The sequence below is a fragment of the Pieris brassicae genome, chromosome 1, assembly GCF_905147105.1.
Source record: "Pieris brassicae chromosome 1, ilPieBrab1.1, whole genome shotgun sequence".
NCBI classification, from domain to species: Eukaryota; Metazoa; Arthropoda; class Insecta; order Lepidoptera; family Pieridae; genus Pieris; species Pieris brassicae.
This window is the reverse complement of record NC_059665.1, coordinates 2,566,933-2,592,018: the sequence shown is the minus strand read 5'-3', so window position 1 is coordinate 2,592,018 and position 25,086 is coordinate 2,566,933. Positions and strand designations below refer to the sequence as shown.

General features: G+C 32.6%; 4 protein-coding genes across 4 annotated transcripts in view; 3 read left to right on the top strand and 1 right to left on the bottom strand.

The window, feature by feature from the left end:
• Positions 1–1,788: 1,788 nt before the first annotated feature.
• On the bottom strand, positions 1,789–5,039 carry LOC123713249 (proliferation-associated protein 2G4). Its single transcript, XM_045666840.1, has 8 exons — positions 4,852–5,039; positions 4,432–4,666; positions 4,028–4,181; positions 3,719–3,940; positions 3,559–3,651; positions 3,030–3,143; positions 2,805–2,951; positions 1,789–2,549 (listed from the first exon to the last, which is right to left on the bottom strand). The coding sequence occupies exons 1-8, from the start codon at positions 4,934–4,936 to the stop codon at positions 2,460–2,462; spliced, it is 1,140 nt and encodes a 379-aa protein (XP_045522796.1). The 5' UTR covers positions 4,937–5,039; the 3' UTR covers positions 1,789–2,459.
• A 452-nt stretch (positions 5,040–5,491) lies between these two features.
• On the top strand, positions 5,492–9,877 carry LOC123714216 (UPF0415 protein C7orf25 homolog). The gene is given in 9 exon segments (XM_045668413.1): positions 5,492–6,082; positions 6,360–6,543; positions 6,933–6,993; positions 6,995–7,058; positions 7,380–7,534; positions 7,768–7,973; positions 8,727–8,861; positions 9,098–9,240; positions 9,444–9,877. Coding segments are annotated over 9 exon segments (1,182 nt in total). The 5' UTR covers positions 5,492–5,929; the 3' UTR covers positions 9,525–9,877.
• Positions 9,878–10,551: 674 nt separating this feature from the next.
• On the top strand, positions 10,552–22,126 carry LOC123710665 (DNA polymerase theta). Its single transcript, XM_045662717.1, has 9 exons — positions 10,552–12,860; positions 13,234–13,358; positions 13,626–15,496; positions 15,592–15,775; positions 16,400–16,581; positions 16,878–17,047; positions 18,406–18,736; positions 19,079–19,343; positions 21,830–22,126. Exons 1-9 carry the CDS (start codon positions 10,738–10,740, stop codon positions 22,099–22,101), a joined length of 5,523 nt encoding a protein of 1,840 aa, XP_045518673.1. The 5' UTR covers positions 10,552–10,737; the 3' UTR covers positions 22,102–22,126.
• Positions 22,127–23,269: 1,143 nt separating this feature from the next.
• LOC123714008 (tubby-related protein 4) overlaps positions 23,270–25,086 on the top strand; it is a 28,552-nt gene continuing 26,735 nt past the window's right edge. Inside the window, exon 1 of the mRNA XM_045667998.1 lies at positions 23,270–23,403. Within this exon, the coding sequence (XP_045523954.1) occupies positions 23,308–23,403 (96 nt within the window). The 5' untranslated portion in view covers positions 23,270–23,307. The remainder of the gene's footprint in view (positions 23,404–25,086) is intronic.

Sequence of the window (25,086 nt, the reverse complement as noted above, 5' to 3'; positions counted from 1 at the left end):
TATACTGAAATAACAAAATCAATTTTTCGTCTTCTCCCGAAACGAGTTGTTACGTCAATGGGTACGTTTTTATTAACCTTTTTTTTTAGAACGGGACAAACGAGCAGGAGGCTCACCTGATGTTAATGATATCGCCGCCCATGGACATTCTCGGTGCCAGAGGGCTCGCGAGTTTGTTGCCGGCCTTAAGCATTTTGGCAAGAACTTGGAATGTGCAGTGCAAGTGCCAGTCCGGTTAGTCGATCATCGACGTAGTCGACAAGCGCAGGCAAGTGTGGCAAAAAAAAAATCAAATTTTCGATGAGTTCGTTCCCAAACGTTTGCCAACATACAAAGTTATTATATTATATTAACTAAATATTGCCGATATGTAGTTACAAAAAATGTGTATGGTGGTATATACATATAAATAATATCATAATGTTCAATTAGTGGTCCACCTAAGTCCTGGAACCAGCTCATGACTCCCATGGATAGATCTATAGTTAGCGTCGTCATTAATTAAGTTGAACAATAAAGGTTCAAGATTTGAACCTTGATCAACTCCGGTGAGGCCTAAAGTTTTGATAAATAGCCCCGTTATACGGTTCGTGCGACATGTACCACTCGAAGAAGTTTCATTTTATACCAGAGCGTTTCATGTTGTAGGTGAAAAAATTGTGGTTTAGACTTTTACAGACCTTACCTTTTGATCATCAATTATTGTGCCATTCTGGTTCTCCATCGGGTTATTGCTACATCCTCCCTCGCGAGGGGGATGTTTTGTCCCGTTCGGGGCGTATGCCCCCTTCGGGTGGTGTGAGGGTTCGCGCCCTGCTGATACAGGATGGTACGGGGACGGGCATATAGCCCTTAATGGGAGCAGCAGCGCTCGGGGAGACGCGGTCTCTACTCGCTGCGCGCAGCCGATGGGGTCTGGTTCTCAAGAACGTTGTACAGTTAATATGATACCTCTATCATCAGTTTTTGTAACCGTAAGCATTACGATTCTATGAACTTAAAAAAAATACGTACAGATTTAGTCATAATTATGGCCACACGCCGATCTATCTGTCGCGCACTGTACTAATATCTAATCTGTGACATTTTGCAAAAATGTCAAATCTTACAACCTGTGAAATTTAGTAACTTACATAATTTTAGCGATTGTTTAACAAAAATAATGTTGAAGTATGTGTAAAAAAATTATTTGAATTCTAATTTAAAATAAAATTTAATGACTGAATGAATTTTGCAGGTTCGGCATCAAATCCGCTATTTTGGGGTCCGCAGTTTACTATACAGTTGATAAAGGTGTTTGGAAAGATAGTACTACTACAGCAGAATTTTATAAAGAACTAGAGGATGGAGTTTCGCCGTATGTAGGAGAATTAAAAAAACAAATACCTTATGAGGTAAATACTTATATCATGAACACAATATTTTACATAAATTAGATCCAACACCATTGCAATGTTTTCAGCTACCACCGCTACCTACTAATGACAGGATATCTTATTTATTTAAATATTATTGGAACAGTGGTGTTAAAGCAACATTCAGGTTCCTAGTGGATTTACCGACACATACTTCAAATGCTGCTGTTAAAAGTTATGAATTTATATCATCATCACTAGAACAAGATACTAGCCAAAATGAAGAACAATCTAAACAGTAAAATGTAGTTATAGTATTTATTTGTTCATGATAATAAATTGTTTTAAATATTGGATTATTTTTTAATTTGTGGCTTATTTAGGCTTGATATTATATATCTTAAACATATTAGTCTTTTAAATAAAACACCCATTAGAAAGACAGTCAACAATGATTGTTGTCGTTTTAATTTAATTCATGTCAGGGATTTTACAAACAGTGTAATTAGTTTATTCTATAAATTCTCAATCTTTCATAGTTATAAAACTAGAACTACACAATATTCCAACACTGAAGCTAACCAGTGTCAGTATAAAGAATTTTTAATACAAAAATTTAACTAAGACAAAATTTTATTATATGATTAACAACTTTTGACACCAATTTCACAATCATTCAATATCAATCATAGTTTGTGCCCAAACAAGAATTTATATGTGAAATATTTACAGTTACAAAGAACTAACCTAATGCAGGTGATCAAATAAGTCAAGTTGTTTTTAAAGGATTGCTTGATATAGGTTCTAAAACAGATTTTAATTTGCAATACTTCTACCATTTACTTGCATAGATTCTTCTAATTAGAATAATCTGAAAGTAAAAAATGTATAAAAGTTTTGTTTCTTAGTTTCAACTGGTGTATACTCCACTAAAACAGACTTAAGTTTATGTATTTCATCACAGTGGTCACATCTTTAATGCACTTAATAAAAAGAGTTTCCTCATTTTAAAGGTTATACAAATTGGAATTGGGAGAATTGTATGGTTAAAATCTGAGTTAAAAAGCAGTTTATTGCAAGGTCCATAAAATAGCAGTTTTGTCGCTAGGCAGCTGTCTCTACTTCCATCGGCTCTTCAGCTCCAGCTTTCTTTTTCTTCTTTTTGTTTGATTTTGCGGATGAGTTGAGGAGGGCCTGTTAAAGAATAATTATGACTTTATTTCTATTATAAAAGGTTAATTTTTTCAACACCAATCCTAGATAAGATAGCAATCAAATGTTGTAATAGTTCAAACCGAAATGTCACAAAACAAGTCAGCTCAAAAATATTACATCTCTTTTCCCTGAGCTTGTACCAAAACACTCAATGCAATAAGAATGCTTTGAAAGATATCAGGGAATATAAGTTATTTATTTTAATTGTTACTTGTTGAGGTAGCTTCTACTTACATTGAGTTCTGGATCCTTGATTGTACGCTCAGTGTTGCACTGAGCTTTGTCAAAAGGCAGGCCAGTAATACGATGAGTGCCACTTGGCAACAGTAACACCGTAAACTTGAATTGTGCCACCAACTCACCAGGACGCTCATAAAGGACCTAAATGATTATATTTATTAATCTATATAATAATAATCAAGATCTCATATGTTAAAGTTATTTAATAATTAATCATACCTGGAAAGGTTCTATAAGCTTGTGGTTGACACATTCAACAACTCCCAGTCTTGCACTTGTTTCCTTGTCAAAACTTCGTAAATTAAATGGCATTGATCCGTGTTTGTTGCGAACCTACATTGAGAATAAATAGAGGGTTTGAAAATAAATAAGGTAGATAAAAAACAATTTCTTAAGAATTTTTGGTTGTTATATAAATGTGGTAATGATCTATACCAATTTACTCAAAAGTAAACTGGTTCAAACACATTACATTGTTATATCCCAAATAGAAAAACAATACCACACTGGTAGCACTGTGCAGAAGTTTTTGGGAAAAATTATAACAAAAAATATAATTATATTACTTTTTAAATGTTTTTATTTAATGATTTTCAATTATTTTTATTACTATATAGGTAAAGAAATTGTAAATTATGTATATTTATGTAATAAAAAAAATATTTTTAAGAATGAAGAAGGCACATACACTGTATTGTTTTTATATTTTTTTTCAAATACAAGTTATTGCATATAAGAGCATACAAACCTCACTATAAAACATTCTTGATGCTTTTAATTTTAATTGATAGATCTCATCAGTTTTCTTGTATATTGTACATCTAGTATCCAATTCACGTCCCTGTACAAAAAATTATAATTAAAATTGTACTAGTTATCATAAGAAGTAACTTGAAAGTATTACTTACCACACCCTCTCCAGTAGAAATAAGAACATCCATTGCATAAACCTCATATGTCTCAAATGTAGCCTTTTCATGTTCCTTTCTCTGTGCTTCAGTTGGGTTCTGAATAATGCTCTTCTCACCATCAATCCTGAACTGCTTCAGCTGGTGAGAAAGCATTCCTTCTATAGGCTTACAACCATACTCTGCACTTATTTTCTGCGCAACATCAGTTATAGCATAATTCTGAAAGAAAAATGATGGCTATGTTGTACAACAATACATGACCATTTGACAAACCTCAAGTTGCTGAAAGGATATAGAGTAACAAACCTCATTACCAGGCCGTAACAACCTCAAGGCGGCTTCACTAGCATGATGAGCTGCAAGCAAGACATCAGCAGCACGACCTGATACTTCTCCACCACCAACTGCAACAGTGTGTGCCACCACCGCAATGAATCCATCTATATGAGCTCCAAGGTCACTGTTAAAGTATACAACAATAAAATATAATATATGTACTAGTAGCTCTGCACAACAAGTGGATTAAGTAGAAGTATAATAAATTTTTAATTTATGTAAACATATTTATTTAAAGGCAGAGAAACAGCCATGTTAGTGCATTCATGATCAACTTTGTTACAAATCCCAAAACTCATGAAATCTATATAACATGATATTTATAAAGAAATTATTAATGTTACCCAATCGCCTGAGAAATTAATAGAACTCACATCTTAGCAAGATCTCCAAGCTTTAAGACATAATCAGTTTCACTTGGGATAGGCGAGAAGTGGCAAATACAGTTGTTTACGGAGACACACGTTGAGAACGCAATACCCTTTTTAGAATCCTTTTCCTTCTTAAATACTTTAGAAGTTTCATCTAACAAAAGTTTATCACCAAATTCACATATTTCTCTGACACTGGCGTCGGGAACACATTTAGCAATTACTTGTTCCAGGACACCTGAAAATAATAGATGTCTTAAGAAAATAAGATTCTATACGCAGGTTTATGATAGCAAGAAAGGAAAAAGCGGTAATGTCCGCGTGGTGATGACACGCGTCCAGCGTCCACCTTTCGCGTTTCATTCAAACAAAAAGTAAACATTTAGTTTTTGCGAACAAAGCATTTAGATTGGCATAACTTACGGTTCACAATTTGCCCGGCTAATTTGTACTTGGTGACAACCAAGTCTTCAGCAATAGTTTTCTCCACTTCTTTATCGTCAGCCATTTCTCAAAGTTAGGTTTGGTTATGTTAAATAATGGTGAAGCTTCAGTGATTGGACCGAAAAACGACAACCACGTGACCTCGAACGACGTCAAATTGAAAGATGTGTGGCCACCATGGCGGCTTCTGGCGGGTGAACAAACCACTCTTCTTTTATTTTACAACAATGTAGAAGTATGCCTTAAGCCTAAATTAAACCATTTGTTAAAAAGTATTTTTTTATTTTATTTATACTAACTAGTGTTTATTCTAGTAGCAACGTAAATAGATGTGACATTTTCACTATTCACCGGAAATCAAATTATGAAACTTCTTATCTGTGGACAATCGTAAACGGATAAAAATTGTAAACCCATGGAAGATGGTAATTTAATAAAATGAATACAAAATTTTTCCTTTGAATATTATATCACAAAATGTCAATAATAGCTACCAAAGCTAAGTTAAAACATATTACATTATATATTTGAATGACCATGATATAGAGGATACTTAACGAGTGATACTTAATTCTGAACTATCTAGTATGAATTAACGTCCGTTACTCTGTACTTTGTGGACATAAATATTTTTATTTATTCATGAAAAAAATATATAGATATATTATATATATGGTGACTGGTGTTGATAAAAAAACCTACAGTGATGAAACCTCATAAAAAGCAAATAAGGTTGTTTAATGTAATAAACTAAAGTCACACCTATATAGATAGGTTTTATGGTAGCAAAGAAAAACAAAATATATTTTTAATATTTCCGCATACACATAAAACTACCTTACAAATTTTTCGTGACACAAATCTGATTTGAAAACAATAGATACATATTGTGATGAAATAATTTGTTTGTGCGCGGTAGTTACTTCAAAATTATTTATTCTTAATGTAATATAATTTATATGATCGCTGTGACTAGCTCGAAGCTGCAGTAACCTGCGACCTGGGTTTGCCGCATTGTTTATATGTATAATATTTTTGGAAAAGATTGGAGTGTAAAATGAGCTTAACTGCAAAAGAACTAATCTGTATGCTGGAGGAAAAAATACAGTATGCACGGGACTTGATAGACAGATTACAGATAATTAAAATTGTAGAAGGAGTACCTAAATTACAGAGAAAAATTCAACAAGAAATGGACTTTTTAATGAGAGTGAGTTGAAATAATGTATTAAAAGTCTTAAAGTGTTTATGTATTAATGTATTGTGCCTTAGTCTTATAAAACTGTGGTTGTTGTTTTGTATTTCAGTTAGCCATATTAATAGTGTAGTAGGACCTTATATGTGTTAATGAATAAACTTTTCTTAAACATAGATCATAATTATAATTTTTTTTATAGACCTTTTCTGTGTTCAGAACAAACTTAAATCTTAGTATCATATCAAAATAAGACAAAATGATTATCAGAAACTTTTACTTATGATTTTAGTTAAAAAAATCAAAAAAATGTAAAGTAGAACAGTTGTCATGCTCAAATCTGAGGCATCTGGGTGCAATGGTTAACTGTGCTCTTAGACCAGGAGTAGTATCAGTTTGTAAAATATTTCACATTAATGCTGACAGCAAACTTGTTATAGATATAATAAGTGACAATGGAAAAATTTGGACTAAAGGTATAGTTTTAATCTGAATAATGCTTTTTTTGAATACATTAAACATGTACTTATAGTTACTTATTCTATTTGTGAATAAAGTGCAGTGTTCCCTGTATTGTTTTCAGAATAATTTATTGCCTTACATTGTAAAACAGACTGTAAAGTTGACTTTTTCTTTAGGTCCAATAACCAACTAAAAAAAGTAGCAGCATGTTAGGTTTTAATATCTCTTTCATCTCACAACCTATTTTCAATATATTTGTAACATCCCACAGACGGGTACAATGCTAAGAACATACATATCCAAAATTTTACTTGTTATAAAAAATCAATTGAAGGAATGGAATTAATCTTTGGCCAAGACCCATAATAAGGTTGATGTAGCACCGCTGCATTTTTTGTTACAGTCATAGCTCGAAATCCAAAATCATTATCAGCACTTAGTGAAGGAAATGCATCATATGGAGCAAGATCAATCAGGGGATTATGTTGAATGTGCACAATTATATCCCTGTATGTTTAAACCCCCAAAGGTATACACATATTTTGAAATTGCAGATAGTAAAATACTTTTATATTTAAACATCAGATTTGGCATCTTATCATTTAATTTTCTTTAATCAAACATTCTTTATAGTTAATTAGACTGATGTTAAACACTACCAACCAAGAGCTACTCAGGACTCAATATTTTTATTTTGGATAAAAAGCTATGGTGTAAAGTAAAACCCTGGCTTTATTATTTACTATAAGATTAATTAACTAATATAATTAACAGTAAAAAATTAAACAAATAGTTAATATGGCTATGGAGTAAGTCAAATTCCTTGAATATATGATGTTATATATTACAGGTCATTTTCGAGTTTGTAAGTGGTATTGAAAAGAATCTGGCTCATAGGCTGAAATCTCATGGGATTGTTGTAAGTGGGGAAATTTTGCCAAACTCTACTAATTATTTTGATGAATGTTCAGATTCATCATCAGCTGAAGACACTGGTGGAACTAGGTTCTGTTTTTACCTTATTTCCTGTTAAATTTATATGCTATATATAATAGGCAACAGTTGTAATCGCTTTATTTATTACAACCTTTCCCGAAAAGTCATCTAAATCGTGAATGTTTTTTTCTAAAATAATGTTAGCCTAATTTACTGCCAAATGGTAGAAGAATTTATCAAATTAGTATTCAATTTTGGTATGTAGAAATGTACTTTTAAATAATTTAATGTTAATATTTTAGTACAAATGAAAATGCAGGAATCTTCTCAAATGATATAGACATTGGTATTAATACTCTTAATTTAGATGTCACTGCTATGATGGCATATGTTAGTAACATGACAAATGGATACTGCAAATACTTGTTTGAACAAGATGTGTTAACACAACAAGCAGCCTGGGATGATGAAAGGCCTGTAAAACCAATTTTAGATAAATTGTTTGAAGGTAAATTACAGTACTTTTATACTTTATTTAATTATTAATAAAGGGTTTGCCAACGCACATTACACTGAAAACTTACATCAAGGAAAAACCAATATAACAATAAAACCTAATTTTACACCACAGTGATTAACAGGCAAACAGCATGTATTTTATGTAATATCTACTGCTAACTAACTGAATTCTTACAAACTATAAATATGTGATCTATGAAGTGAGAGATAAAAATGATAAGTTATTGTAAAACTGTGGAAAGAATAGCTCTGACCTTAAAACTTGATTTATTATTAGAAAATGCCAGTTCTTAACGGCCAATCGTTTCATCTTACAAGTACTACTTAATGTCTCCTTATTTTATATAATATATTAATTTTCTTCTTTAAAGTTTATGGTGCAGTATATATATACAGTTCTTACTAAACACTCCTAGGTATTGCTATGGTAACCCCCCGGAGGCTTGGTCAAGATGCCTTCACAGTAGTGTATGTAGAGTGTCGAAAACAAAATTTCTTGACACATTTTCATTCAAATTTATTTTTCGACTTTCTACATACACTACTGTGAAGGCATCTTGACCAAGCCTCCGGGGGCCCCATACTCTGTAGGTTACCATAGCCCTGGTCCTAAACTCCGAAATGATGTTTATTTTAATACACAGTATTGTGTCTCACGCTAGATGGCGTTAACATTAAAACATTCGCTTATTTAACCAGGTAAAGTAACTCTTTATGTACTACTTATTTATTTTTATTTTAGGTAAAAGGTTAGTTTGCTGTAGAACGGCTTGGGATAATTTTGAAAAAATAGTACAAACTTTAGGAGGACCTATGGAGAAGAAAAGAAGTATGGACTTAAAAGAATTGTTGACTATATACAATGATGACTATGGAGGTTGGTATTAATATTACATTTTGTATCCAAAAAGAAATTGTATAAAAATTATCCTTTATATTTTGTCTAAAGATTTTGTTATAAAATTATAAATCTTTTGCAAATAATTATTATAATAGTTTTTGCAAATTTGAGCAATGATAAGGATTTTAAGTGTAAATTGTGACTGTGAACCATTCCACAGACCACATTCTCTCTCTAGTAAGCATTTGGACCAAATACAAGTCTTGTTTTAGGACCTGATGACTATCCCAGACAAAATTTGAAAGTAAGGGGCAATGTTCGACTAAGGTCAAAAACAGTATTCAACTTTGGCCATAGGATTAAAGCCCTCACTGTTTCTGCTAATGTGGGATTTATAAGAGCAGCAACGCAACAGGTACAAATAATATTAATTTAAGAGTTGCTCTATGCCTAGAACTTTGTGATTTTCTCCCCATAAGAGTACTACTGGTAACCATTGATCATATACATAAAAATGTTGTATACATAAATGTTTTTTGCAAATTTAACGTGGGTAATTTGTCATTCTATATAAATTAGTAAAATTCTTATTTAATATCATAGTAATTTACTTTTCAGGGTGTTAACTATGCTGCCTTTATTCACGAATCAAGAGCTCTTACTGAGGGAAAAGAAGGCAGTGCCACAAAAATTTTATGATCTCAACTAGCTAGTTTTATTTATAGGGATTATCTGACCTTATTACAAATTATATCAAGAAATAATTGCGTTTTAAATAAATACTTTAAATTATATATACCCTTCTTAAAATGTATATTGTAGTTTCCTATTAACTGATAATAAAAAGACTTAAATAAAACGTTTTGTTAAAAATCTGATGGATCTATGAAAATCTAAAGTTATTTTATTTTTATAAAACAGTCCAGTCATTCTAGTAAGTTCACCTCGGAATTTGAGTTACCCAGCTGTAAGTCTGTAAATAGTTGTATATTGACACCCTAATAGTTGTCTCAAAACCTACATATGGTAGGGTGTACGCAACTATTAAATTTTAAGGTCAAAGGTCACAAAAATAAGTTTTTTTGCGCTTTTTTTGTAAATATCTCATTTCCTATGGGTTTTTGCTATTTCTGTTTATACAAATTGTAAAATACAAAATTCTCAACAATTTTTTTTTTTAATTTTTATACCGTGAACCGTTTTCGAGATAGAGGGCGGAGAGCGCGCGGTCACAGGATCACTTCAGGCCAACCAATGCCTCCCGTCGAAAACGCGCCATATATAGGTGATGAACTATCGATTAATCAATGATTATAAATATTTGTCAAATCTTATTTATTTTCTTTAACTATTATATTATATTTATCATTTTTCTTAACCTATCCGCTTTTGATTCAGTATTCATTTATTTAACAACACTTACCTGCCCATGTAATATACAAGTATTTATAGACTTTACAGCTGGGTATCTCGAATAACAAGATTCTTAACTAATTTAAGCTTAAATAATAATACCTTTACCATAAAAACCACGGCCTTTGAAATTGTAAATAAAATTTGTATCTGTGACTGCATAGTCTGAATTTAGACTGTGGTTGTATTATTTTTAATATCATTTGTCAAATGTGTGTGTCATGTTGATCAAAAGTGAAACATAAAAACGTCACTAGTCTAAGGTCTATCTTTACTGTCTACTCACCGATACACTGTGAGTTGTGACTGAAGTTGAACCGGACTGAACACACACATCAATCAAACAATAAACATCTATCAGCTGTTTAAATTAACGTTGTAGCTGTAGTGATTTATAATTTTATATTAATGTAAATTAGATTTAATCATATTTTAGATTGATATTTGGACACAGATGAAATCGAATAATATTATATAGTATAGTAGAAAGTATAAAATAATGGATTGTGAAGCATTAGACACTCAAGTGTTAGCTGAAAATGTTTCGTTTTTGAATAACTGTTTTGACAATTCATTTAATGTAAAATGCTCATTAATAGAAGTAAAAGAATATGTATCACAGCAAAAAGAAAGCTATAATAAATGTAACGTTTCTTTAGTTTCGACTCAATGTAAAAAAAAGACGCTGCAATTAAACAGCTTAGAATCAAGCAGTTATAATACAAATGTTTTAACGAAAAGTAGTAAAGAAAATAATGATTACAAGAATGATTTGAAAAACTGGGGGCTGCCTAATGAAATCGTAATAAAATATGCAGAAAAAGGGATTCATACAATGTTTGATTGGCAGGTTGAATGTTTAAGTAATCCAAAAGTATTATTTAACTGTAAGAACTTAGTTTATTCTGCTCCAACGTCTGCTGGAAAGACATTAGTTGCGGAAATATTGACCATAAAGACTGTTCTTGAGAGACAAAAGAAAGTTATCGTAATTCTGCCATTTGTTTCTATAGTTAGAGAAAAAATGTTTTACTTACAACATATTCTATCTAGTTCAGGGATTCGTGTTGAAGGATTTATGGGATCTCTGTCTCCTCCTGGTGGGCTTCAAGCAGTACATATTGCTATATGCACCATAGAAAAAGCCAATAGCTTAGTTAATAAAATGCTAGATGATAAAAGTATCTCTGATCTTGGGGCTATAATTGTGGATGAACTACACTTACTTGGTGATCCTCATAGAGGATATATTTTAGAGCTTCTCCTGACTAAAGTGAAGTATATTTCAGCTCAGTTAGAAGAGGTACAAATTCAAATTATTGGCATGTCTGCTACACTGCCAAACTTAGAAGTTTTGTCAAATTGGTTAGATGGTGAACTATATGTTACAGAGTTTAGGCCAATTCCTCTAGATGAGTTTTGTTTGGTTGATAACAAATATTTCGATAAGAATGGTAAGCTTGCAGGAACTGTAGAAGTATTGACTGAGAATAATGATAGTGACAATGTTCTTAATATTTGTTTGGACACAATAAAGGATGGTTGTTCAGTATTAATATTCTGCATGACAAAAAGTAGATGTGAAAATCTGGCTCAGTGTATTGCCTCTTCGTTTTTTAAATTAGGTTGCAGTGACCAAAATATTGGCTTGACCTTACGTGAACAACTTAAGACATATATTATTGGAGAAGTGTTAGAACAACTTACCAACTGTCCTGTTGGTTTAGATCAAGTGTTAAAAAATGTTATCTCTTTTGGTGTTGCATATCACCATGCCGGTCTAACTTTTGATGAAAGAGATATCATTGAGGGAGCTTTTAAATCAGGGGCTATAAGAGTCTTGGTAGCAACATCTACATTAAGTTCAGGAGTGAACTTACCAGCAAGAAGAGTAATTATTAGGTCACCTGTTTTTCAAAGACAGCCTATTAATATTTTAACGTATAAACAAATGGTTGGGAGAGCTGGTAGAATGGGTAAAGATACAAAAGGAGAAAGTATACTTATATGCACAAAGTCAGAACAAAAGGCTGGTTTTGATCTTATGATGGGAAATCTAGATCCAGTAAAAAGTTGTATTGAATGTGAGGATAAATTCATGAGAGCAGTTATTGAAATGATAGCTAGTCAAGCTGTGTGCACTAAAGCTGAATTGGAACTGTATTCAAAGTGTACTTTATTATTTAACCAGTCTTCAGACTCTTCACCAAATTCTCTTCTAAAGGATACTTTAAAACAGTTAATTGATTATGAACTTATAAGGTTCCAAAAAGTTGATGATGAAGAGCGTTATGTTGCTACTTCATTGGGAAAGGCATGTTTGTCTTCTAGCATGGCACCAAATGATGGATTATCTCTGTTTTGTGAATTACAAAAGGCTCGACAATGTATAGTACTAGAAACTGATTTACATCTTATTTATTTAGTTACCCCATACAGTGTAAGTAGTCAATGGGCAGATTTAGATTGGCTTCATTTACTTACACTATGGGAATCACTTACAATAGCTATGAAAAGAGTGGGAGAGCTTGTTGGTGTTCAAGAGAGCTTTATTATTCGATGTTTAAGAGGTGGAGGAGGAAATAAAGCAGCATCTATAAAGAAATTAAATGTTCATAAAAGGTATTTTATATATTAACTAGTAAGACAAATATTTTTTTACATATTGAAGACTACTTGCAGTGTTGGCCTAGTGACTTAAGCACACGACTCGCCAACGATGGGTCGTAGGCTCCATCCCCGGCTGTGCATCACGGACTTTCTTTCTACGTGCGCATTTAAGATTCGCTCAAACGGTAAAGAAAAACATCATGAGGAAATCAGGTTGCCTTAGTCCCAAAAAGTCAACGGCGTATGTCAGGCTGAAGCTGATCACCTACTTTATTATTAGATTGATAAATTATCATGAATTACAGAAATCTGAGGCCCGACCTTAAAAGGTTGTAGCGCCACTGATTTATTTTATTGAAGAATATTGATTTCATCGCGGTTTTAGGTTTTATACTGCTTTAGCATTGCAAGATTTAGTAAATGAAGTGCCTCTTCCGGAAGTGGCTGCGAAATTTCAATGTGCCCGTGGTTTTTTGCAAGGTCTACAACAAGCTGCTGCCACTTTTGCAGGTATATATCTTTAAGAATATATTTGGTTATAAGTTATAACCAAATGTACGTTATAATATAACGTAAGATTAAATCGAAGATTTGTATTAATGCGAAAATGGGTTTATTCAGTCTTTACACAGAGCAACTAGTGACGTTAATTTCTGTAGACGGTTCGTCGGATATGGGAAATTCAAAATATATGCTGCAATTTGTAAATGTAATCTAGTTTACACAGACTGTAACTTTTTAACTTATATAACATAAATTATAGCTTTATTTTTGCAGGAATGGTCACAGCTTTTAGCAGACAATTGGGTTGGAAAAATATGGAATTGCTCATATCGCAATTTCAAGACCGACTGCATTTTGGTGTCCATTCAGAACTGTTAGAGTTGATGAAATTAACTTCATTAAATGGCGTAAGAGCTCGAACCTTGTACAATGCAGGATTTGAGACAATTTCAAGTATCGCTTCAGCAGATGTGAATTTTATTGAAAATGCTTTGCATAAGGCCGTGCCTTTTCAAAGTGAAAAAGGCGGCGAAGAAGATGACGACACAGACGTCCGAAAACGAAATAAAATTAGAAATATATGGATTACTGGCTATTGTGGTATGACTGCAAGGGAGGCTGCAAAGAACTTGATTTTAGAAGCTAGAAATTATTTGCAATTAGAAATTGGAGTTAAAGTAATAAAATGGGAAGAAAATACTATTCAAACATTGCACGAAAATCCAGTCCTGAAAAGTGAAGTTGATACGGTCTCTAAGGTTAATGATGACGAAATAAAGATAGGATGTTCATTAAAATCAGAAAACAAACTGTCAGAAAGTATACTTACTGGCACGGAAGACGAACTTGAAACAGAAAGTACAACAGAGAATGTTTTAATGGTTTCTAAAGCACAAAGCATACTGGAAAGCGAGTGTAAAATTCGTAATAATATTAATGAAAACAAAGATGTCTCTGTCCTTAAAGAAGAATATGAAAAGAAAAAAGAAGAATTAACTGTTCAAAGTAAGGAACCTGATATTTTATGGGATTCATTACAAATAAATGAAACTGCTTTGGACAATATCTCGAAATTTAAGCTGACAGCTCAAATCGTTTCACCAAATATAAGTTTTGGTGAACTTGAAGATATCGATTGTTCCAATAAAAGTTTGACATGCCAAGTCAAACGTAATAGTAAAATTTTGAAAGACATTAGTTTGTTTTCATCTGAAGGTGACAATTCTAGTCTATTTGAAGACAGCCTGCCAATAGATTCGATTCCTAATACTGTAATTGATACAAAAATGGAATCTCAATGTGAGAAAACGTCACATTCTGATTATTTAAATATTAATTCTAGCTCAATTTTGGAAGCGTTTAAAACCACCGTGGTTGATAATGATGAAAACATAAGATTGTTTTACGTAAGTGATGATAGTGATGATGATGTAGATAATAGTAAAGATATTAAAACAGAAAATATCGAAAAAACATTAAGCCAAGCCAAAAATGAAGATAATGAAGAAATATCAACACAAGAAGTGAAGGAATTGTGGGTTAAAAAAGATTTTATAAGCCCATTAAAAAGGACTCAGCGAGCTGAAACTTTCACACAACCATTGGCAAAGAAGAAAAAAGTAAAGAATGATTCAAAATCATTTTTGAAAATCGTATCTAGTCATAACAAATTAAAGATGAAATCAAGGAAATCAAAAGTATTTAACATTCTAGTGAATAATGAAAATCTTGAATGTTATATACTTAGAGAAAGTGATATTATTAGACATCTAAATGTTCTCCATAGCTCTGAGTTTGCAGGTTTAGTATTATTAACGACTCAAAATGTACCACCAAGTTTGATTGGAAATACTATTTTCAATAACATAAAGAAATCTGAACCATCTACTTATGCCATAACTATTTATAGTCCGTATCAATGTATTTTCTTAGATTTGTCTAGTATTGATATACAACAGTTTACATTGAAATTTAAAGAAACATTTACAAACACTATGTGTAAAATAAGATCTATATCAGTGATGAAATTATATTTAGATTTAATGAATTTACTTAAATGCGAATTGAATAAAATATTTTCCGATGTCCTATTGTCGGAATGGCTTATTAAAAGTGAAGAAGGCTTCTCAAGTTTTCAGGAATTGGTACGTACTTTTATAATTAAGTAACCGCAATTACTTTTAGAGACTGCATAACGCCACAGATATATGTACATATTTTTAATTTAACTATTTTTTAGGCCAAGAAATATTGTGACTTGGACTTATCAAAAACGAAAATTATAGTCAACAGTACCGAAAAGAGTTATAATAAATTAGATAAAATCGAAGATTCCTGTCTTAAAGCCTGGCTAGTGTTTAATGTCGCCGCGAAACAGGAAAAGTTTCTTTTAGATAGATACCAATTTGCGCCAAATATAATGAGTGAGAATTTCTTATAATTTTAACTAAGTTTTAATACAATTATGATAAACTAATTTATGATCCAGATACATTAATTGTCGTGATTACATTTTTGTATGGAAAACTTATAAACGGAAGCACAAGTTCGCTTCTTACTATATTATTATTACTTAAGATGTAACGTGGAACATGGTGTATTGGTTGCAGCTCCTTACAAACGTTGTGAAATACAAAAAAACTGGGCGATTAAAAAAAGTGGCGGAGAGTTTATTGCCAGTTCTTCTCTTCCGTTATACGCCCTTGATTTGAGACCTGGCAGTAAATGAGCATTTCATGTATATTTTTTTGACGTTCATAAGTTTGCAATGTGTTACCTATATGAATAAATGATTTTTGACTTTCCTTCTAACTATAGAAAATGTATAGATTTAAATTATGTAAAAGGCACTAAGTTGTCCGTACAAAAATCTACCATTATATTACTATAACTATTATATTTTAATATTTTTCTGTTCTTTAAAACTAAACATCTAGTTTTGATACGAACATTTATGAGTGTTAAACATAATTGTCATTATTAAATAAATTTCTATTATAGTTATTTAAACGTTTCATAGAAATTATTTAACATAAAACCTGTTACAGATTTAGAAAATCAAATATTAAGAATCCTTGCACTAAGTGAATACCAGGGTATAATGGTTGATAAGGAGCTTGCGTCTCAACTGTTGATAGACGTAAAAAGCTCACAAGAAGTCCTACAAAAGAAAGCTTATAAGATATGCGGATACCACTTCAATTTCAACTCGTCCAAGGATGTAGCTAAGGTAAACATCAAGAAATTTAAGTGTATTATTTATTCTGGTTTCTAGTAATATAAGAACACTGCGCGCTTACTTTGGTTTAATAAATTATGATAAAGTTTTTATCGGGTCATCAAAAATGTATTTTGGACAGCCTACTCGTATTATATTTTTATTAAAATGTTATTGTCAGTACTATTCGTTTAAATTGTCTTATAATTATTGCTTTAAGCACTCGAAGTTATGGGAGTATTGTAACTTACGCTAATTGAATTCTAACAGTGTTTTTACGTATGGCCACATTAATAGTAATGTTTCAGCTGCTTGGTATATACAGAGGTCGCAAAGTGAGCACGAAAAAGAGCGTGTTAACTGCGCATAACAGTCCAATGGCAAGCATCGTAATTTATTGGAGGAAACTCAACTCGATTCTCACTAAAACTCTATATCCACTCACGGAAAAGGCTCACATCTATAGCAAGGAAAATAGGTGAGTATCTTCTAATACTGAATTCTTTTATAGGAATAAAATGGCTATTGGAATCATGGAGCAAGCCTGGACGTGCTGGTCAACTGGTAAGGATATTGGCTTAGAGTTTTTTGATTCGATTTCCGGTTATTTTTTAAAAAACCTCACAGACTTAAAAAAAACACCAGAGGAAGTAAAATCTTAGTTGTTACATGAATAATATTAATTAAGTAAAAAATAAAACAAAACTCTTAAAGGTTGTTGTACAAACGTGTTATACTAAATCAATTCTTAAAAGATCCACTATTAAAAATAATTTGATTAAAATAGAAAAAAAATCAGTTATAAACATTGTCCTCATTCATCAGTCTGTGTAAAGTTTACGTACGTGGTTTCACTATACACCGCGAGCTTATGGCACTGATCCGAAACAAACGATCGCTGTAGCCTTTATTTTGTACTTTTTCAACAATATTTCTTGTTCAATACTTGTTGAATTCACGTGTTCTGAATTAAATTAGTTTATTTCAGTCCACAATGTATGCATACGTTGGTGTATCCAGGGTATTTGTTAGGCGTCATGTGGTGATGTAACAACACTGCATCATTATTTCGTATTAATTCTGGAGTAATACAAATAAAATGAGCAGTGTTGGCCTAGTTAAGGGGTCGAAGCTTCGATCCCCAGTGGACTTTCTTCTGGCTGGAAACTGGCTTGCCTTAGACCCAAAAAGCAAATACCTACTTGCCTATAAGATTAACAAATAATCTTGAAACAGATACCGAAATCTGAGGCCCTGACCTAAAAAGGTTTTAGCGCCATTAATGTATTTTATTTTAATACAAATAAAATACTTTCTCTTATAGTCTATGTGTAAACTTGTATTACACTATTTTTTTAAAGAAAGATTTGATTGTGTTTTTTCCATTGCTCCAAAACTACTGGACTGATTTGAAAAAATCACTATTAGAATCCTAAATAGGCTATATTAAATTTCCTTATTACTATACAAAATAAACATCCAACCGTGCAAAGCCGGGACAGGACATATTTTATATTTCTCTTAATTTTTTAAACCTTGAAAATAATAAATTATATTGATTGAACTTATATTAAAGTTTGAGGAACTTGAAAGCGGGGTTCCAATTATTGTCTCAGGTGACAATCATCTACATCAAATTTCATGTACGAAAAATAATTTACTACTACTGAATTGACTTTGAGTACGGACCTATCACTAGTTGCAAATATTAGGTTTGGACTAGTCTTAAAATAAAGCACGAAAACTCCCCCATACTAGGAAATGCCAAAGTTATTTCAAGCATTCGACAAAATTACATTTTCCGGTTGGGGTATGAATAAGTAATTTGGTTTGCAGAATAAATCCTTCGTACACTATGTTCACTTGCACCGGACGAATTAGTATGCACGAGCCGAACCTACAAAATGTGCCGAGAATGTTTTCTATACCCCTCGAATACCTTGAACTAGGCGATTTTGAACCTTGTGACGACGTGATAGAGTTTAACTGTAGGAATATATTCAAAGCCTCGCCGGGTTCTGTGTTTGTCTCGGCGGATTATTGCCAGCTGGAGATGCGGATACTAACTCACTATAGTAAAGATGCTGTGTTGACGCGTATTATGGCGGCTGATGTTGACGTTTTCAAGTCAATTGCGGCATCTTGGGGCGGTATACCCGAAAGTCAGGTAACAATTGTTTTTAATTTTGTATAATAGTCTGTATTCTTGCTTAAATCGGGATGAAAGGAGCTTGTATTCGAGTCTGTATCTAAGCGACTTCATAGTTTGTATGTTACTTATTATTAATATGTATATTCAACAGTCTAACTTTGCCCCACTTAAAATTAGAATAATAATTATATACGTACTATAACTCACAGTTTTTCATTCAAGTACTTTCTTCCGAATCCACAAAAGATTGCCTTAAGTATATTTACTTTAAATTACCTTAAACGAGTTTTCAGTCTTCAATGGTTTAAAAAATCTCTCATTCGATGAAGAATTATATAAAAATTCAAGTGTTTGCAGGTAGACGACGATCTTCGCCAAAAAGCGAAAAAGCTCTGCTACGGTATCCTCTATGGAATGGGCAATCGTACTTTGTCGCAGCATCTTGACGTGTCAGAAATGGAGGCCGCGGTGTTCATGGACAGTTTTTACAAAACATATCCAGAAGTAAAGAAATTCACCCAAAACGTTATAGACGAGTGTCGGTGTAAGGGCTTTGTAGAGACTTTGATGAAACGTAGACGTTATCTACCCGATATTAATAGCCAAGTACCGTCGAAGAGATGTGAGTAATTTAACTCATATATCTGCTGTGTTGTTTATTTCAAAGAAACCACTCGAATTTTCTTTAGTGTACTTTTTATGATTTTTATTTGAAGACAGAGAGACACATTTTTTACATATTGTTACGAGCTAGGGGATCAGATAGAAAATGCCGTAGATTTATTCAAGGATTTATTTCTTGAAAAATCAATGAGGAATTTATGGGCACGAATTAATTGCAGAGATGCACTAATAACACACAAAAACACAGTCACTAATTATTTCACTTCTGCACACTTCACACAGTATTTTATCACTTGTATTCACTTTATTCGCACTTTATCGCTTCGGTGTTTCTCTCTTGTTACCGCATTCAAAACTAAAGGTGACTAGTCGCGTTTCGGCTCGTTTATATATCCCTGGGAATAATTCTAAACAATATTCAAGAACTCTCTAGGCGGGCTTGCTACTGAGTAGCGATTGCACAATTCTAGAACATCCGCACTCTTTGTCTCTTTCGCACGTTGCTCCGTCCTTGTCGTACGGCGTTCTAGAGTGCTCAGTCTAGTTTCGAGAAAGTTCTGATCTTCTCTCTCTCTCTCTCGTATCATTTCGTCCTTGTCTCACACCTAGAAAGTTTGGTCTAGAATATTCCTTCATCAAACGTAGGCCTGAAAACGGGTCTCCTGAAAACTGCACCACTCTACTACACATGTTCTGAAACCGACTGAAAATGGTTTCAGCCTCCTGAAAACTAAGTTAACATTATGGAAATTACAATTAAGTAATATGTGATTGAGCCTATCCTGAAACGGTCAGAAATCACTTTTCAGCCTGCTGAAAAGTTCTCTAAGTAGTGGAATAATCTTGAAACTTTGCAGTCGACCCGTCTTCGTAACAATATTGACACACAATATTTATCTACTCTAAATTGGTGTTCATTTTTAATTTTAGTTGTGTGACTCATACTTTTGTTAAAAATCTGTGAAATAATTTAAAGATATGATGATGGTATTTATGATGTATCTGTCAACTTCCTCAGACAGACAGACATCCTTATTGATAAATAAATACATAGATACACATGAAATATATTTGCACAGAAATAAAAAAGGAGTTTTTAGGTAGCAAAAAATTGCCATTTCATAAATTTTATCATATTTTTTGTAAAAAAAAATTAAAATTTAATTGAAATATTTGTATATTATAATGAACATTCAAAGCGTATGAACAGTATAAAAATTAATGGTTAGTTAGGCTAATTTTGGGACCATTACGATTCGGGTAATTTGTAACTGAGCCAAATTTGACACTACATCCACATGGACCCACTAGTTATGCGTAAATAGACAAATATACACTTATGTAAATAAACGAGCAGTGTTGGCCTAGTGGTTTCAGGGTGCGACTCTCATCCCTGAGGTCGGAGGTTCGATCCCCGGCTGTGCACCAATGGATTTTCTTTCTATGTGCGCATTTAACATTAGCTCGAACGGTGAAGGAAAACATCGTGAGGAAACCGGCTTGCCTTAGAAAAAGTTTACGGTGCTGTCATGCACGGGATGCTGATTACGTAATTGCCTATTAGATTGACAAATGATCATAAAACAGATACAAAAACTGAGGCCAAGACCTAAAAAGGTTGTAGCACCATTGTTTATTTTTTTGTATGTAAACGTCATTAAATCCGGCTAATATTTAGTTTTGTCGCGAGTTAATTACAATTTTACATTACATATTTAAGTTATACTGACAATTATAAACCTTACATTGTCAAGAAACAATTTGAAACAATACACCTGAGACGTTTAAATGTTCAGACGTATATGACACAGTTTTGCTCTTTACAGCTTCTCATTATCATCGGTCCTTTTATCTATTCTCTTAAAGTTTCAAAACTCTAAGCGGAGTTTTGCTTGATCGAACCGAACGAACTCTACTCGAACTTCAAACCATGCTAATCGAATATTCCGTCTGGGATCAACAGTTAGGACTATATGTCAAAAGTTTTACGTCAATTCGGGAATTATTGTATCAGTGTATAAATATTTACTTGTTACTTTACTTTTAACCTAAACGACCTTTTGATATAAAGAAAAAGTTATTACGGTATTTGATACCATAGCTGTCATTATTTTTGTATGGCAATAACATCGTAACCATGGTTACAGACATACTACTTCCGCTGCACAATAACGCTGAAAAATTGTATATATTGTAACACTATTATCAATATATTATACTTTCCCTGTATTCTTTTTACACACAAAGTTATGTGTGTATAAATGAGATTTAACAATTACATAACATCATTGATCCAAACAACATAACATCAGTTCAGCTAATTATATATATATATTAGTTTACGTTTAGAAAAGATTTAAGAACGATCTGGAGTGCACGCGTTAGTTGTTTATACTCTTGTTTCACATTCCTAAGGAATATATCAATTATTAGGTGAGCCTCCGGCCGTTTGCACCCTGTTCTATAAAAAAATTGAATTTATAGGTACTGCAGAGCGACAAGCGGTTAACACAACGATACAGGGCTCTGCTGCAGATATAGCCAAGGCTGCCATGTGTGCTGTAGATAATCATTCCAAACCCCACTTAATCCTTCAAATGCACGATGAATTAATTTATGAAGTACCAGAAGCAAACAAAGCGGTGTTTATAAAACTGTTAAAAAGAGTTATGGAAACCACAATTAGTCTCCACGTTCCGTTACCCGTTAAAGTGCGGTGTGGGAAAACGTGGGGATCGCTGGAAGAAGTTATATGAGCTTAGTGATCAAAGCCCTGTGATATTTACGCCTTATTAAATGCATTTATCTAAAACGTTTAGTGTTTCATTTCCTTATATTTATACACAGACTCTTTTCTAAATCAGTACTAAATAAAAATAAACTTCGGGAAGTCTTTCATTCGATATACAAAAAAAATCATATTTTTAAAATTTATTAATAACATAAATTTACCAGTTAATGTTCACCACAGGTAACAAAGGTTAAATCCATTTCACTCATTATTAGTTACTTAATTATCTTACCAAGTCTGCATTAATTAAAAACAAAATGTTTGGTTTAAACCTGTTTTTAATATAAATTCGCAAGTTATAATTAAAGACGCAAAGCTAGCGAGCTAAAATGCAATTAGGCTGAAACAAAAGCCCACGAATGGCACTTCGCGAGGCTTTTTAGAGTTTCCGCGTTTGTATAAATATAATTTCCCATTTTCACACATTAAAATAATAGGTACTGTTTTTTAATAACCTTTATTTGTAAACATTTGTACAATTTATCATATTACCTGTATAATTAGTATGACAGGTGACTGAGTTTTTATTTAATACTATAATTAATGGCAATTTCACTTAAAAATTATATTTATGATTAAAAATTACGTATATTCATAACAGTTTTTATGCAAGAGTGCCTTCAACAGAGCTTTTTATCCGAATATTTATTTTTTTAATTGAGTCGCTACGTTTAACGATACATTTATTTCTTTGTACTGAAATAATTTAATGGTGAATTATCTTATTTTTGTTGTTCGAACTTTTATATACCTAATGTTCTTAAACAACATTTCAATTAAAATATTTAATTAAGTTTAGGTGGGATATTAACAACACATTTTATCAATTAATACTCATTACGGTAAAGTTATAATAAATGACATGTTCACTTATGTTGGTGTAATTAAATTTCCATTACCTTGAATGCCGTGCTCATTCTAACAAACCAGCGCCATCTTCAATTTTCGCGGGGTTTTCCGAGTTTTCACTACGTTGTAGAGGTCGTAACGGTGCCTCCCTTCGCAATCAATACTTGCGCTGTGCAGCCCTCGCTAGCCAGACATTGTCACCCTCTGACACGGAACGATACCTGTAAAGACCAAATAGGCACATAATGTCTTAAAATGAAAAGTGTATATTCGGGAAAGTCGCGCGCGTTTTAGTGACTCAAGGTTGTGTGGAAACGTGATAATGCATCTACATTTTGAAAGGAATGTCAATGCTAAATGCGATTGCTCGATTCTCTCGTTGTCGTGGATGGGAAAGGTACCTGATGAACTGCCAGAGGTGAGTATTTCCTACTTGGAAATTACGAGTCGTTAATGGTTAATGTGTTAACGATGTAGGGTTCACGTGACTGCTGCTATTCTGAATTTCGAAATTAATCTCACAGATAAAATACTACTTGGACATGTGTGGATTAAATTATTAATTGTTTATGATATCAAACATTTAATTTTAACCGTCTCATATTTAATAAAATAATTAGAATCTGATGAAATGATTAATGATGATTGCCAGCCAACAAACGCTTTAAATACTAATGTAGATTATTTAATATGTAAATATTTTCATGAAAATCTGTTTGTAAGTATAGCTTACAGGCTACGAGGTATTTCGTATTATTTTTTTACAATGTAGCCAGTAAAATTGTTGGACGTTTGCCGAGGTCTGAAACACTATCCTAACATGCAATAATAATATAGGTACGTAAAGTATATAAATGTAGTAGTAATGTGTAGTGTTTTTTGAGGACTTTTATTCTATTATTTTATATATTATTTTATTTTATTGTGGTGCAAAGTGGAGCGCTGCGTGTACACCGATGGTCCCGGCTTCAATTTTCCGAAGCCCAATCCAGTTATCCTAAAGGCCTAGCCTGAGGGAAAAAGATCAAAGCAAAGCGTGAATAGGATTTTCTAAGACTTCACATGGCTTTTTGTATTATAAGCACATCGCATTTCAAATGATTTTCGTATATTTAAAAGTCTCTGCCGACACAATATCCCGCGAACCCGCTTTTTAATAAAGCCCAGAATGTTTAAATTTAAATTGCAGACTTTCATTATTAGCCAGAAGCGTTCATTGATCGAATGCAATTATCACACTACATTAAACTCTCATTACCATTGACGAAAATTGAAAACAATTTGCGAGCGTGTAACCGCTTTTCATTGTATCGAAACCTGAATAAAAGCCTGGGTCACGACGCCTCAGAGGGACTTGGTACCTATTCAATTAAATTTTCTATTCTTGGCTGTTCCTTAGTTTAATTTTTATAGTATTGTGTCTGGAAATATTGGCCTATGCGACAAGCAAATGTTAAATGTCAGTACTTATATAATTATTAAAAGTTCAGTAAATACGTTTGTTTGTCTCCTTTACTAGGCACTTGCTTGAAAATAATAATTATCCATTGATAATTAAATATAAATGAAAATATGTCAGGCACAGAAAACCGATCACCTAAGTAAATGAACGTCACAATTGCACATGCATCATCGATTTTTAAGTTAAGACATGACGGTTCCTTTATGATTGTTTCCTCCATTACTGATTTTTGAATTGCGATATAATGTACAAGGAGCGCACGATCTCAGCATAGAAAATCTCTAAAGTTACCTATCCATTAGGAAAAAACTACTCACAATAGTATATCATAAGGTCGATTACATCATTGGATTTGTAATTTTCGCCTGTTCGATCGGATTTTGGATGTCATATGTTTTCTATTTAATCCTCTCTGGCCCTTTTCATCCTATTTATTATACAAACATCATTTATATGTATATTTCACTCTTCATATTCATAGTTTTCTTCATTATCAGTGTTTAGACCAGTTCGTTCAGCTGAACGTGCGTTAAAGAACATTATAAATGTTTTGGAGGTATTAAGTGAGCTAGTTTATCATTACAGATACTATGTGTATTTAGAAAATGTTTAGAAAATAAATTTAGCCTATCTTACTTG

Bases quoted from the DNA above. Each gene is read 5' to 3' on its own strand.
- LOC123713249 (XM_045666840.1), bottom strand. From the start codon at position 4,936: ATGGCTGACGATAAAGAAGTGGAGAAAACTATTGCTGAAGACTTGGTT. The intron at 3,652-3,718 runs GTAAGTAATACT...TTTTTTGTACAG, and splicing joins TTTCTACTGGAGAGGGTGTG to GGACGTGAATTGGATACTAG. The intron at 2,952-3,029 runs GTATGATTAATT...ATAATCATTTAG, and splicing joins AGCTTATAGAACCTTTCCAG to GTCCTTTATGAGCGTCCTGG.
- LOC123710665 (XM_045662717.1), top strand. From the start codon at position 10,738: ATGGATTGTGAAGCATTAGACACTCAAGTGTTAGCTGAAAATGTTTCG. The intron at 12,861-13,233 runs GTATTTTATATA...TCGCGGTTTTAG, and splicing joins AAATTAAATGTTCATAAAAG to GTTTTATACTGCTTTAGCAT. The intron at 15,497-15,591 runs GTACGTACTTTT...ACTATTTTTTAG, and splicing joins TCTCAAGTTTTCAGGAATTG to GCCAAGAAATATTGTGACTT.